This window comes from Rhagoletis zephyria, unplaced genomic scaffold (genome assembly GCF_001687245.7).
Source record: "Rhagoletis zephyria isolate East Lansing unplaced genomic scaffold, Rhagoletis_zephyria_1.1 Rzeph_scaffold_01805, whole genome shotgun sequence".
Taxonomy (NCBI): Eukaryota; Metazoa; Arthropoda; class Insecta; order Diptera; family Tephritidae; genus Rhagoletis; species Rhagoletis zephyria.
This window is the reverse complement of record NW_016158889.1, coordinates 4,759-14,762: the sequence shown is the minus strand read 5'-3', so window position 1 is coordinate 14,762 and position 10,004 is coordinate 4,759. Positions and strand designations below refer to the sequence as shown.

The 10,004-nt window shown below is 34.6% G+C and overlaps 2 protein-coding genes across 2 annotated transcripts; one reads left to right on the top strand and one right to left on the bottom strand.

Moving 5' to 3' along the window:
• Nucleotides 1-5,391: 5,391 nt before the first annotated feature.
• Nucleotides 5,392-6,267, top strand: LOC108365221 (uncharacterized). Its single transcript, XM_017619207.1, has 2 exons — nucleotides 5,392-5,610; nucleotides 5,672-6,267. The coding sequence occupies exons 1-2, from the start codon at nucleotides 5,416-5,418 to the stop codon at nucleotides 6,257-6,259; spliced, it is 783 nt and encodes a 260-aa protein (XP_017474696.1). The 5' UTR covers nucleotides 5,392-5,415; the 3' UTR covers nucleotides 6,260-6,267.
• A 4-nt stretch (nucleotides 6,268-6,271) lies between these two features.
• LOC108365220 (putative nuclease HARBI1) lies at nucleotides 6,272-7,739 on the bottom strand. The gene is made up of 4 exons (XM_017619206.1): nucleotides 7,423-7,739; nucleotides 6,926-7,367; nucleotides 6,715-6,859; nucleotides 6,272-6,660 (listed from the first exon to the last, which is right to left on the bottom strand). The coding sequence occupies exons 1-4, from the start codon at nucleotides 7,533-7,535 to the stop codon at nucleotides 6,272-6,274; spliced, it is 1,089 nt and encodes a 362-aa protein (XP_017474695.1). The 5' UTR covers nucleotides 7,536-7,739.
• Between the last annotated feature and the right edge of the window lie 2,265 nt (nucleotides 7,740-10,004).

Genomic DNA, 10,004 nt, shown 5'->3' with positions numbered 1-10,004 from the left:
AAAAAAACTGTCTTCTCGTTGTCTTGCAAAATATTTCGCTGGCTTAGAGTGTGAAGCTTCTAATTCCGTTATTTTCTAAAAAAAAAAATCACAATTTGACGCAGAAAGGAAGAATGTTAAATATGCAGCGTTTCCAAAGAGGCCGAAGTACTTGTTTTATTTATTTTGATGCGCAAATATTCTATGCCCAAAATAGTCACAGAAAATTTTATAAATTCCAAACAATAAAAAAAGTGCATCAACTTTGTCGAGTTCGATTGCTATGTGAAAAACTGGACTTGGCAAATTTTCACTCTAAGCTAGCGATTTGCTGAGTATGAAGTATAAATGTGTTTCTCACTGACACAAACACAAATCTCTCAAGCAAAGAGTGCTTCTCACCGTGCCAAATCTCTGTGTACGATCTTTTGCGTTTTCTGCTGTGGGTTATTTATCAACTAAATAAAGTTTTTCTTCCGCAAAGACACTTTGTCAGGGACTTTTATTTTTAAGTGGCTTCGTTTTTGGATTGTTGAAAGACGGCAAAATATAAGTGGAAGAAAAGCGTTAGCCATATCTGAAAGTAAATAAGCTATTTTTTATATTGTATTTTATTTTAATATTAAAATAATTACATATTGGCATAGTTTCTATTATATTTAAGAACATTTTGAGTTAGTTTGAGCTAAAGGAAAATAGCAAATTTTATATGTTTCTATGCACTTCTACGGTACCCTGCGTACACGTTCGTGGGTAACCGCGCTCGAACACTTATTTTTTCTTTCCTAGGGATAAGTGTCCGAGAAAACAGCAACGGAAATTATATGCAAATAACTCTTTCCCACTGAGTGAGAGCACACATTAAAAATAAATCACCTTCTCTCTGTTGTGGGCTATTTTTTCTCTTAAATAGTAAGAATTATTTTGGGACACTTTCAAAGTGGAGAGGGTTATTTTCGATCCCTGCTTCAAAACTTACCCACTCTGAATCTCAGTTTACAAATGTACTTTCAACATTTCCACCATCTTCAGCGAATCTTTAATCAACGGTCACTGCCAGTGTTGCCAGAACTTTCTGGGCCAACCGGCTAGATTGGCAAAAAAAAACCGGCTAAAAACGGCTAAACTGTTTCAACTAAATTTCACATGTTTTATTTAAATAAATCATAAGTAGAAAGACTAGTTCTTGGGGAGAAGTTGCAAATTCAAGCTGGAAAAGATTTTGGCGGCAAAAATTTGCAATTAGAAAAAAACATATGAATGTGGCACATGGTTGTATTTTTTGTCGACAATAATTTGAATAAACAGGTTCGTCAAATTTAAAAATTTACAAACTTAAGCGATTTATAATAAAAATTTAAGTAAATACTTGTTTACTTAATTAGTTTAGTTAATTCCAATGATTTGAAACGTACTCGTAATCCAATCTCAACCAGAGTCGATATAGTAAACGCGACAGTTAGTACGGCAAAGAAATTGAAACGTATGTTGAAGAAAGTCGGACTAGCAAGAAATATACATGTAGATGTTGTTTTTTGTCCCTCTGAAAGAACTTTAAAATTCTATACAAACTTCTTATGTTTTAAATGCAACCGTGGACACTAGCTGGCAGGGAAACTGGCAAATTCCTGCAAATTTGCGTTCGTGCAGAAATTTTCAAGTTTCTCTACTTGAGAGAGAATTTGGGAGCATTTTTTCTTACTAACTGATATTTTGAGTGATAATTTTCGCTGGATTTTCGACGAACAAACCTATTGTCTTCCTAGAGAGTTTTGCTTTACATAAAAATTTGTGCTCTTTTACTCTCATTTTTATGCATGNGAGTGGGCTATAAAACTGCATACTCAAAATCTTTCTAAGAAATCTAATTAAATAGCTAGAAATTTACCAGACACCATCCAGGATCCACCAAATTAATTTTGCAAATCTTACAGCGGATTCGTAATTTGCGATCCCGACAGCCGACTAGTACGAAATTGCGAATCATTTCTTTAAAGCATCGAATTTTGGCCGCACTTTTGGATTTCGGTCACACTATGTGGCGGAGTAAAAAATTATAGTATCTCTGGTGGTGTGCCAAAAGGATCCGTTTTCGAACCAACACTCTGAAACGCCATGTATGACGGCGTTTTGCACTTGAAACTGCCAAAGGGTGCAACAATAATCGGATTCGCTGACGATATAGCAGTGGTAGTGGAAGCCAAACATATGCAAGATTTAAAAATGGATGCAAACTCTGAAATCCTTCGGGTACACGATTGGCTGGCAGAAGCAGGCCTAGAGCTGTCACACCAGAAGACTGAGGCAGTATTGGTCGGTAGTAGGAAGTTGCGAGGCGTGGCCAAAACCAGTGTTTGCGGCAACGAAATAAGCTCGACGGCATCATTTTCGATACTAGGCTCACATTTAACAGCATTGAAGACGAAATATTTCGCTCGGAAAGCTAGATCCGACTATGCGTTTTAAGAGTGTGAGCCACCTTTCGAACAACGTCAGAGGAGGCAGCGTTAACAATTGCAAATCTCTGTCCTATTGTACATAGCGACAAGAGATATAGTTGCATAGTTGCAACTACGGATAAGCACCTGTAGGAAAAGGTGAGGCGAAATTGTGGCAAGACCGCTTTACAGGAGACATGGAGAGATTGATTTCCATCTGAACCAAATACTAACCGGTCATGGCTGTTTTAAAGCACACTTCGACAGATTTACGCACGAACACGACCCGTACTGCACCTTCCGTACAGGACAAATAATACGCTGAACATTGATTTATTGCCTGCCCGGAGTTTGCAGCCCAAAAGGAGTACTTGAGCATAAAGTTGGGGAGGCCACTTAAGGTTGATAACCTTGTAAATAGACATCATGCTTGAGTCAATAGAAAATTGGACTCATAAAGACGCATAAAGGCTCCGAATTATGACAAATCTAAGGTCGTAACCAAGAGGATATTAATGAGCGCGTTATGGATATTCCCCAATGGACTGCAGTTTAAATGTTTTGTCGTCAGATGAAATTTACAAATCTCGTTGTTACGCTGCGCGAAAAAAGACAACAATGCATCGGATAAGTGATAAAAATTGTATTAAGGCATTAGCAAAACAGTCACGTGTTATTTTTCGCACGCCATCTAGGTTGTTTAAAAATAGTTCAGTGAACTTCAAGAAACAATTGTTACTGTTTTTGAACTTAATTACAATGGCACACATTAGCCTGCCATTCAAATACAATTTGCACAATTATTTTTATTGGTTTACTTTTTCTAACGACTTGTACCTAAATACATTTCTACCAGCCAGCGTTGTTGTAATTGCAAATTTCAGTTCTTAAGCGTGCAACGTTTTCGAGCTTTAATTCAAATACAAATACATACTCGTACATATGTACATACATGCACTCAAATACATACATATGTCTGTACGTGACGACTCATTAAAAAGTAATTAAATACTCACAAAAGGTACATATGCACAGGTAGGTTCATAGCTTTTCGAATTATGCAGTTCACAACAAGCGACCGCATACAGACAGACAGACAGACAGACAGACGTACTCTAACTAAGCGCGTACTTAAAAAATTGACAGTCTGCTAGACACACGCTTTTGTTAGCGATCAGATTTATATGAATATTTGCAATGGGCGCACAGTGTGCCATGTAGAACAGGCCAGATGGAAATAAAAATATTTGTGAATATTTTTGGTGTACATTTAGGATGCTGATTTCCAATATATACAATCCGTTTTATCATACTGGTTACACAGTGCAACACGATTATACATATTTGCTGAAATCAAAAGTAAATGAAAGCTTAAAGCTCCCACAACAAAATCCCAAAAGGATTTTTAGCCTTTAAATCTGAATCAGTTTATGAGTAAATATTTAAAGTTGGTGACAGGAAAAATTGTGTAAAATTCGATAAAATAATGTAATTATTCTGGAAATTTATGGTATTCAACTGTTTTTTGGGTCGAGGAATTTATTTTTGATGTTTATTTTTACCTAAAACCTACGCTAGGTGGTGCTGTGGTACAATTTTTTTTATTTTTTATTTTTTATTTTTTATTTTTTTTTTTATAGAAAAGTAGTATATTTACTTTTTTTTAAGGCTGAACAATCCATTTGTTATGCTTCTTTCAAGAAGGTATCATTTTTTTGTAAACGAGCCGAAAAAGAACGGCAAGAAATATGTGATTAGCTTAAGTGTTTCATATATAAAAACCAATGCAAATGAATAATTTTAAATAATTTAAAATATTAATTATGTGAATAAATAAAAAAAATTTCGCTAAGCACTTTACATCATCAATTCACAACAGAGCAGTTTTCCACTTAACAACACTACGCTTCAGGTCGCGTATTTTTTAACCGATCTGGCTGAACTCGGATAAATAGCCGAGTTTGCGTTGTCGCTTTGCATGTATTTCGTTACTTTACCGAGTGTTCTTTTATAGCTCGGTTGCAAAAGAATGCACCTATTGCAAAAGTTATGCTAGAAATGTTACAAAATGATTTTCTTAATTAAAAAAACAATATTTTCTATTACCAAATGGGCTTCTTATTTATCTTAAATAAATATGGTATGAAAGTAATAAAGGAAAATATTAAGAAAGTTTTTTCTCCGTAAAAATGTTATTTTTCTCATAAAACATTTCACATATGGGCATATCCCAAAAAACTTCCATTTTTGTCGCGCTCGTACCGTTTTTTATTTGCTTGCATCTTTGAACGTAACTGTTTATACTTCCAAAAATTTTTGTTGAATATAGCAGCTTCCCAGTGCCTTGTAACACTTATGCTATACATACGATCTTTCTGTTTCGCTCCTATTTTAAGTTTAGTTACGCGTGCGAAAGTCGAGTCCGTAGCCCACGATATGCCTATATGTAAAAACTTTTTCTTACGATAATGCAATATTCTTTTTAACAAAAATAATGAATTGATCTTTTTTACATTTATAAACACAATTGATGTTGCTAGGATATATTCAAAACCTAGCCCAGTGACAAGGTATGTTACTTTCGGTGCTTGAAAGTTGTCCATGCAGTCAATTGCCCTTATTAGGCTAGAACTTGGAAGCAAAAAGTTGGAATATTAGCTTTTATTGAAAATAAGACAGAGTACAAAAGTCTATGGTACAACTAGCAGACCCGGCGAACTTCGTACCGCCCAAAATGAAATTTATTGTATTGAAATATTTTTGTCCAACATTTTAAACAACAGTTCGCGTTCACGATTTTCAGTGACGCATTTTTCTTTTAATCACCCCTATCACCGTTATCGATGTCGGCATAAATCGAGTCGACAGTGATTACTTCGAATCACCACTGCCGAGCTCGACTGTATATCGAAACTGTCGCATCCTTGTAGTCGAGTTTACATTCGAATGTCAAAAATAACGGAAAATATTTGTCGAGTAATTTTTTGTAGTCGTCAAGATGGAAAAAAATTTAAAAATTACAAATTTCAATCAATTTGAAACATTAGTGAAGTATATGGAAGACAATCCGAGTTTTGCACGAGGATTTAATAAAGGAGTTCATAAAATTGACGTCAAGCAAAAATGGAACTCACTCGCATTGACCTTGAACAGTATTGGACCACCAACACGAGACGGCGCAGGCTGGCAAAAGGTAATCATTAAAAAACAAAAACTCAACGATTTTCCAGCTGACGTAAAAAATAAAATTCTAGGTTTGGATCGACTTAAAGGGAAAAGTTAAGAAAAAAATTGTCCACAATAAACGCGAAGTAAATGCTACAGGAGGAGGCGTTTTTAATCAACAGTCGCTTTCCCCATTGGAAACCCGTGTCGCCAATGTAATGTGCTTTAATGAGATGCTAAATCCAATTGGCAAAGCCTTAGGCACCAGCAATATCGTACCAACAAATGCATCCACATCTTCAGGAACAAAGCCATCTGCGCCACCAAATCCCATTTCAACTCCATCACCGGAAGAGATGATGTTAATGGATTTGTTGTCCGACGAAGAAATAGCAGAGAATGTTGCTGGTTCCAATTCTTTACTTGAAAGCGCTAAAAAAACCCAAGTAAAGAGTCAAAAGGAACTTCTCGTGGATCAAATCGATATTCAGAGGAGTTTTTACAACGAAGTTCGACTGAGTTTTAAAAATATTGAGGAACACATGAAAGATTCAAAAGAGTTTCAACATAAATTGCTACACCTGGAGGAGGAAAAGTTAAAACTAGCTAAGGATAAGTTTGAGTGGAAGAAAAATAAAGCTGAAAGAAAGGCAAAAAAAAGTCTGAAGAGATTGTAATTTCTTTTATTTTTAATGTTCAATAAACATTGAGTTCCTTATTCCGTCTCTTATGCGAATTGCTACATTATTATTGTCAGAACTTGTTGGCATATCTAGGCTTAAATGTGTTCCATGGCTCTCCTGGTTTTCTAATTGCCCGATACAGGGAGCATTGTAGAACAAACAAATGTTATGTAACGCAGCACATACGTTAACAATTTTTGTTGCTTTTGTTGGAGAGTAATGCAGCTGACGAGCAGAAAGCAGGCACCGGAATCTATTTTTTAAGACCCCGATGGTTCTCTCCACTATGTTCCGTGCTTTGGCGTGTGCAATGTTATACTTGCTCTCCAAGCTATTCAGTTCAGCTGCCCGATACGGTGTCATTAAAAATGGTTCCAGAGGATATCCTGCATCCCCTATATTTCACAAAAAAATTACTATAAATAGAACATAATCGTTAGACAACCTGCCTAAAATCCACGAATTCCTTTCCCCATTCTCGTAGTTTTGTTGCATCATTCGCCTTAGTTCACTGGTATTCCACACCAATGCATCATGACTAGCTCCGGGGTACCGTGCGTCAATGTACCGAATCCGCATTTTATGATCACACACCTACAAATCAATAGCAAAATTTTCTATTTCAAAATCTTTTTGCATTAAACATATGTATGTACTTACAATCATTGCGTTCAGACTGGAAAACCCCTTTCTGTTGAAATACATATGTTGCTGATCCTTACACGGAGTAATTATTCTAATGTGGGTACCATCCACACAACCAATAACCCCAGGAAAGTGGGTATTTTCATAAAAATGTTGTTTTGCTTCCATCTTTTCTTCATTAGTCATTTCCATTGTTATCCACTTTGGACAAATTTGTTCTTCCAGACAATCTAGCACCTCCTTTAGGACTCCAGACATAGTCGACTGCGCAATGCCTATATTTAAATCATTACCGGCTCCAAGTTGATAGCTTCCCTCCGCTAGAAATCTTAAGGTAGCTGCAAATTTTAATTCTGCCGACACAGCGGATGTACGGGAACGTTTTTTCAATTTGTCTTTGATTTCAGTTAGCACGTACTTGAAAGCATCTTTTGTTAATCGAAAATGTTGCACAAACCTACAATTATTTAAAAGTTTTGTATTATTATTAGAAATTTGGGTTCACAACTTACTCTTTATCACATATATTTAAGAAGTTGGAGCGGTTTCTTATGTTTTTTCGAGACTGTGACAAGTTATCAGCAGATCTTTCTTCATTTATAAAAAATATAGCAATGGTATCCATTTATTTAAGCCGTTTGATATATTTTCCTACTCAAAACACATTTCTGGCGGTTTTACAAGTTTTTATTTGTTTACATTCTTCCTCTTTTCACGTTTGCAGTTCACAATTTAAAGCAACATATGACATTTTGTCGAGTAATCGTCGACTTTATTTTGTGATGAGGATTTTTAGTCGACTCGACGGAGTGGTCGACATGAACTGAAATCGACACTCGACAACGGTGATAGGGGTGAATATTACGGTTTGGTGGTTGTCAGAAGGCATATTTCCATTGCCGTCTTAAATAACCTAGCAAAAGTGTATATGAATACAAAGGTACGTAATAGTTTCACTGCGTTTGAAGAGCGTGACGCCCCTTTTCAAATAGCCCCAATTTTCTCTAAGAGTATGGGATCGATTTCATATACATATCTCCATACCATCACCATATATCACCATGAACACTTCCGGAGATATGCAGTGTGAAAAATTTGGTTTGTATGGGAGATGACATGCCGCTTTTTCCAATAGCCCTAATGTTTCTTCATGACCATGGGATTGATTTTATATATCTTGTATATACCAAGTTCCAGTAATCTTCGATGAACACCTCCAGAGATATGCAGAGGGAAAAATTCGGTTTGTATGGGAGGTGCCACGTCCCTTTTTCCAATAGCCCCAATTTTTCTTCATCACTATGCGATTGATTTTATATATCTTGTACATACCAAGTTCCAGTACTCTTACCATGAACACTTTCAGAGATATGCAGTGTGGAATCGGTTTGTATGGGAGGTGCCACGCCACTTTTTCCAATAACCCCAATGTTTCTTCATGACTATGCGATTTATTTTATATATCTTGAATCCACATTTCTTGAGATATTGGACTTTGAGTTGATCAACAATTTCTACAATTAAGCTTTACAGTCCATGAAAGTTCCACACAACCTCAATTTCAAACTTTTTTTTAGGAAATGGAATTTCCTAAAAATTTGTCATTTATATTTTTTCTATAGCTCTTATTGTTTTCGAGATATGGGCAAAAAACGAGAATTTCATGAAAAAATTGGGTTTAGTGACCCGTACTACCTCGATGGTGGAAGATAAGATTACACCGGAATGAACACTTTTGTAGAGCATTCAGCTCTGAAGAAAACCCATTATCGACCAAGATTATACCATAAAATGCCTCTGAGCTGTAGACTTTTGAAGAAAAAAACTCAAAGTTTACGTGTATTTTACATGGGAAATCTTTGCACGCCTTGGGCGAGTACTTAATTTTAATATTAGGGGTTAAAATTTTCAGGTGTTTTCCACAACATTTCGAGGTAAGAGTGAAAAAAACAATAGTCTCAAAAAAGCAGTCTAATACATATGTATATGTAAAAAATGCAAAGTTCAGGACATATTTTTTTAAGTAAGTTTGCCCACCTAGACTGTTGAAATATCGCACTGTGGAGCGGCTGGGAACGTGTCGAAAGTCAGCTAGAAGTGAGTGAAGCGAATTGTTGGTTTGCATGAGCTTGAGGATGTTCGTGTGTAATAAACCAGTTTTGCGCGCTGACGGGCACGTGTGGCGCCCTAGGTCACTAACCGGTGGTGAAGCTAAAAATAGAGCAGCTGTGAACTAAAAATAATTAAGTCGCTGAGAAAGAAGTACGTATAAATACATGTACATGTGTGAAATGCGTGAAAATTTGCAAAAACAAACAGGCAAGAGATCAAATTCATAGATTTGGAGTATACAGTGTTCATTTAAGAGCAGAAGGTTAGATCTGTATACCGAATGTTTAGCTAATGATGTGGTTTTGAAATAATAATATTGCTGAAAAATGTTTTATCTTCTTTTCTTATTTGGCTCCACAACTTTCGCCAGTTTCGGGCAGCGGTTCTTTTTTAATAAAATTTTTTTTCCTTTTTAAATTTAGTTTTCTTTTATTTTAAAATTTTGTTGTTTTAAAAGAAAATATATACTTTTTATTTCATTTAATTTTTAAAAACTTGTTTTATGCATTTTTTCTTATTTAATTTAATTTTTTTGTATATCTTAATTTAATTTCCTTTTAGCTTTAAGATTTTATTGTTACAAAAGAATTTTTTTTTCTTTTAATTTTTAGGAACTTTTTTTATTTTTTCTCTATTAAATTATTATTTTTTCTTTTTTGGTTAAATTTTCTTTGAACTTTTAGATTTTATTGTTTAAAAAATAAAAATATTTCTTTAAATTAATTAAATATTTAGAAACCTGTTATATTTATTTTTTATTTAATTTGTTTCTCTGATAATTTTTGGGATTTTATTTTACACTTTCATTTTTATTTTAATTTTAATTTTCCGTTTTCAATTTATTTTCTATAAATTTTTGGATTTTGTTGTAAAAATAAATTTTTTTTTATTTAATTTAATATTTAAGTATTTATTTGATTTGCTTTTTCTTTTTCTAATTTAATTTAAAAGTTTTATTGTTTTAAAAGGAAACAAAAAACTT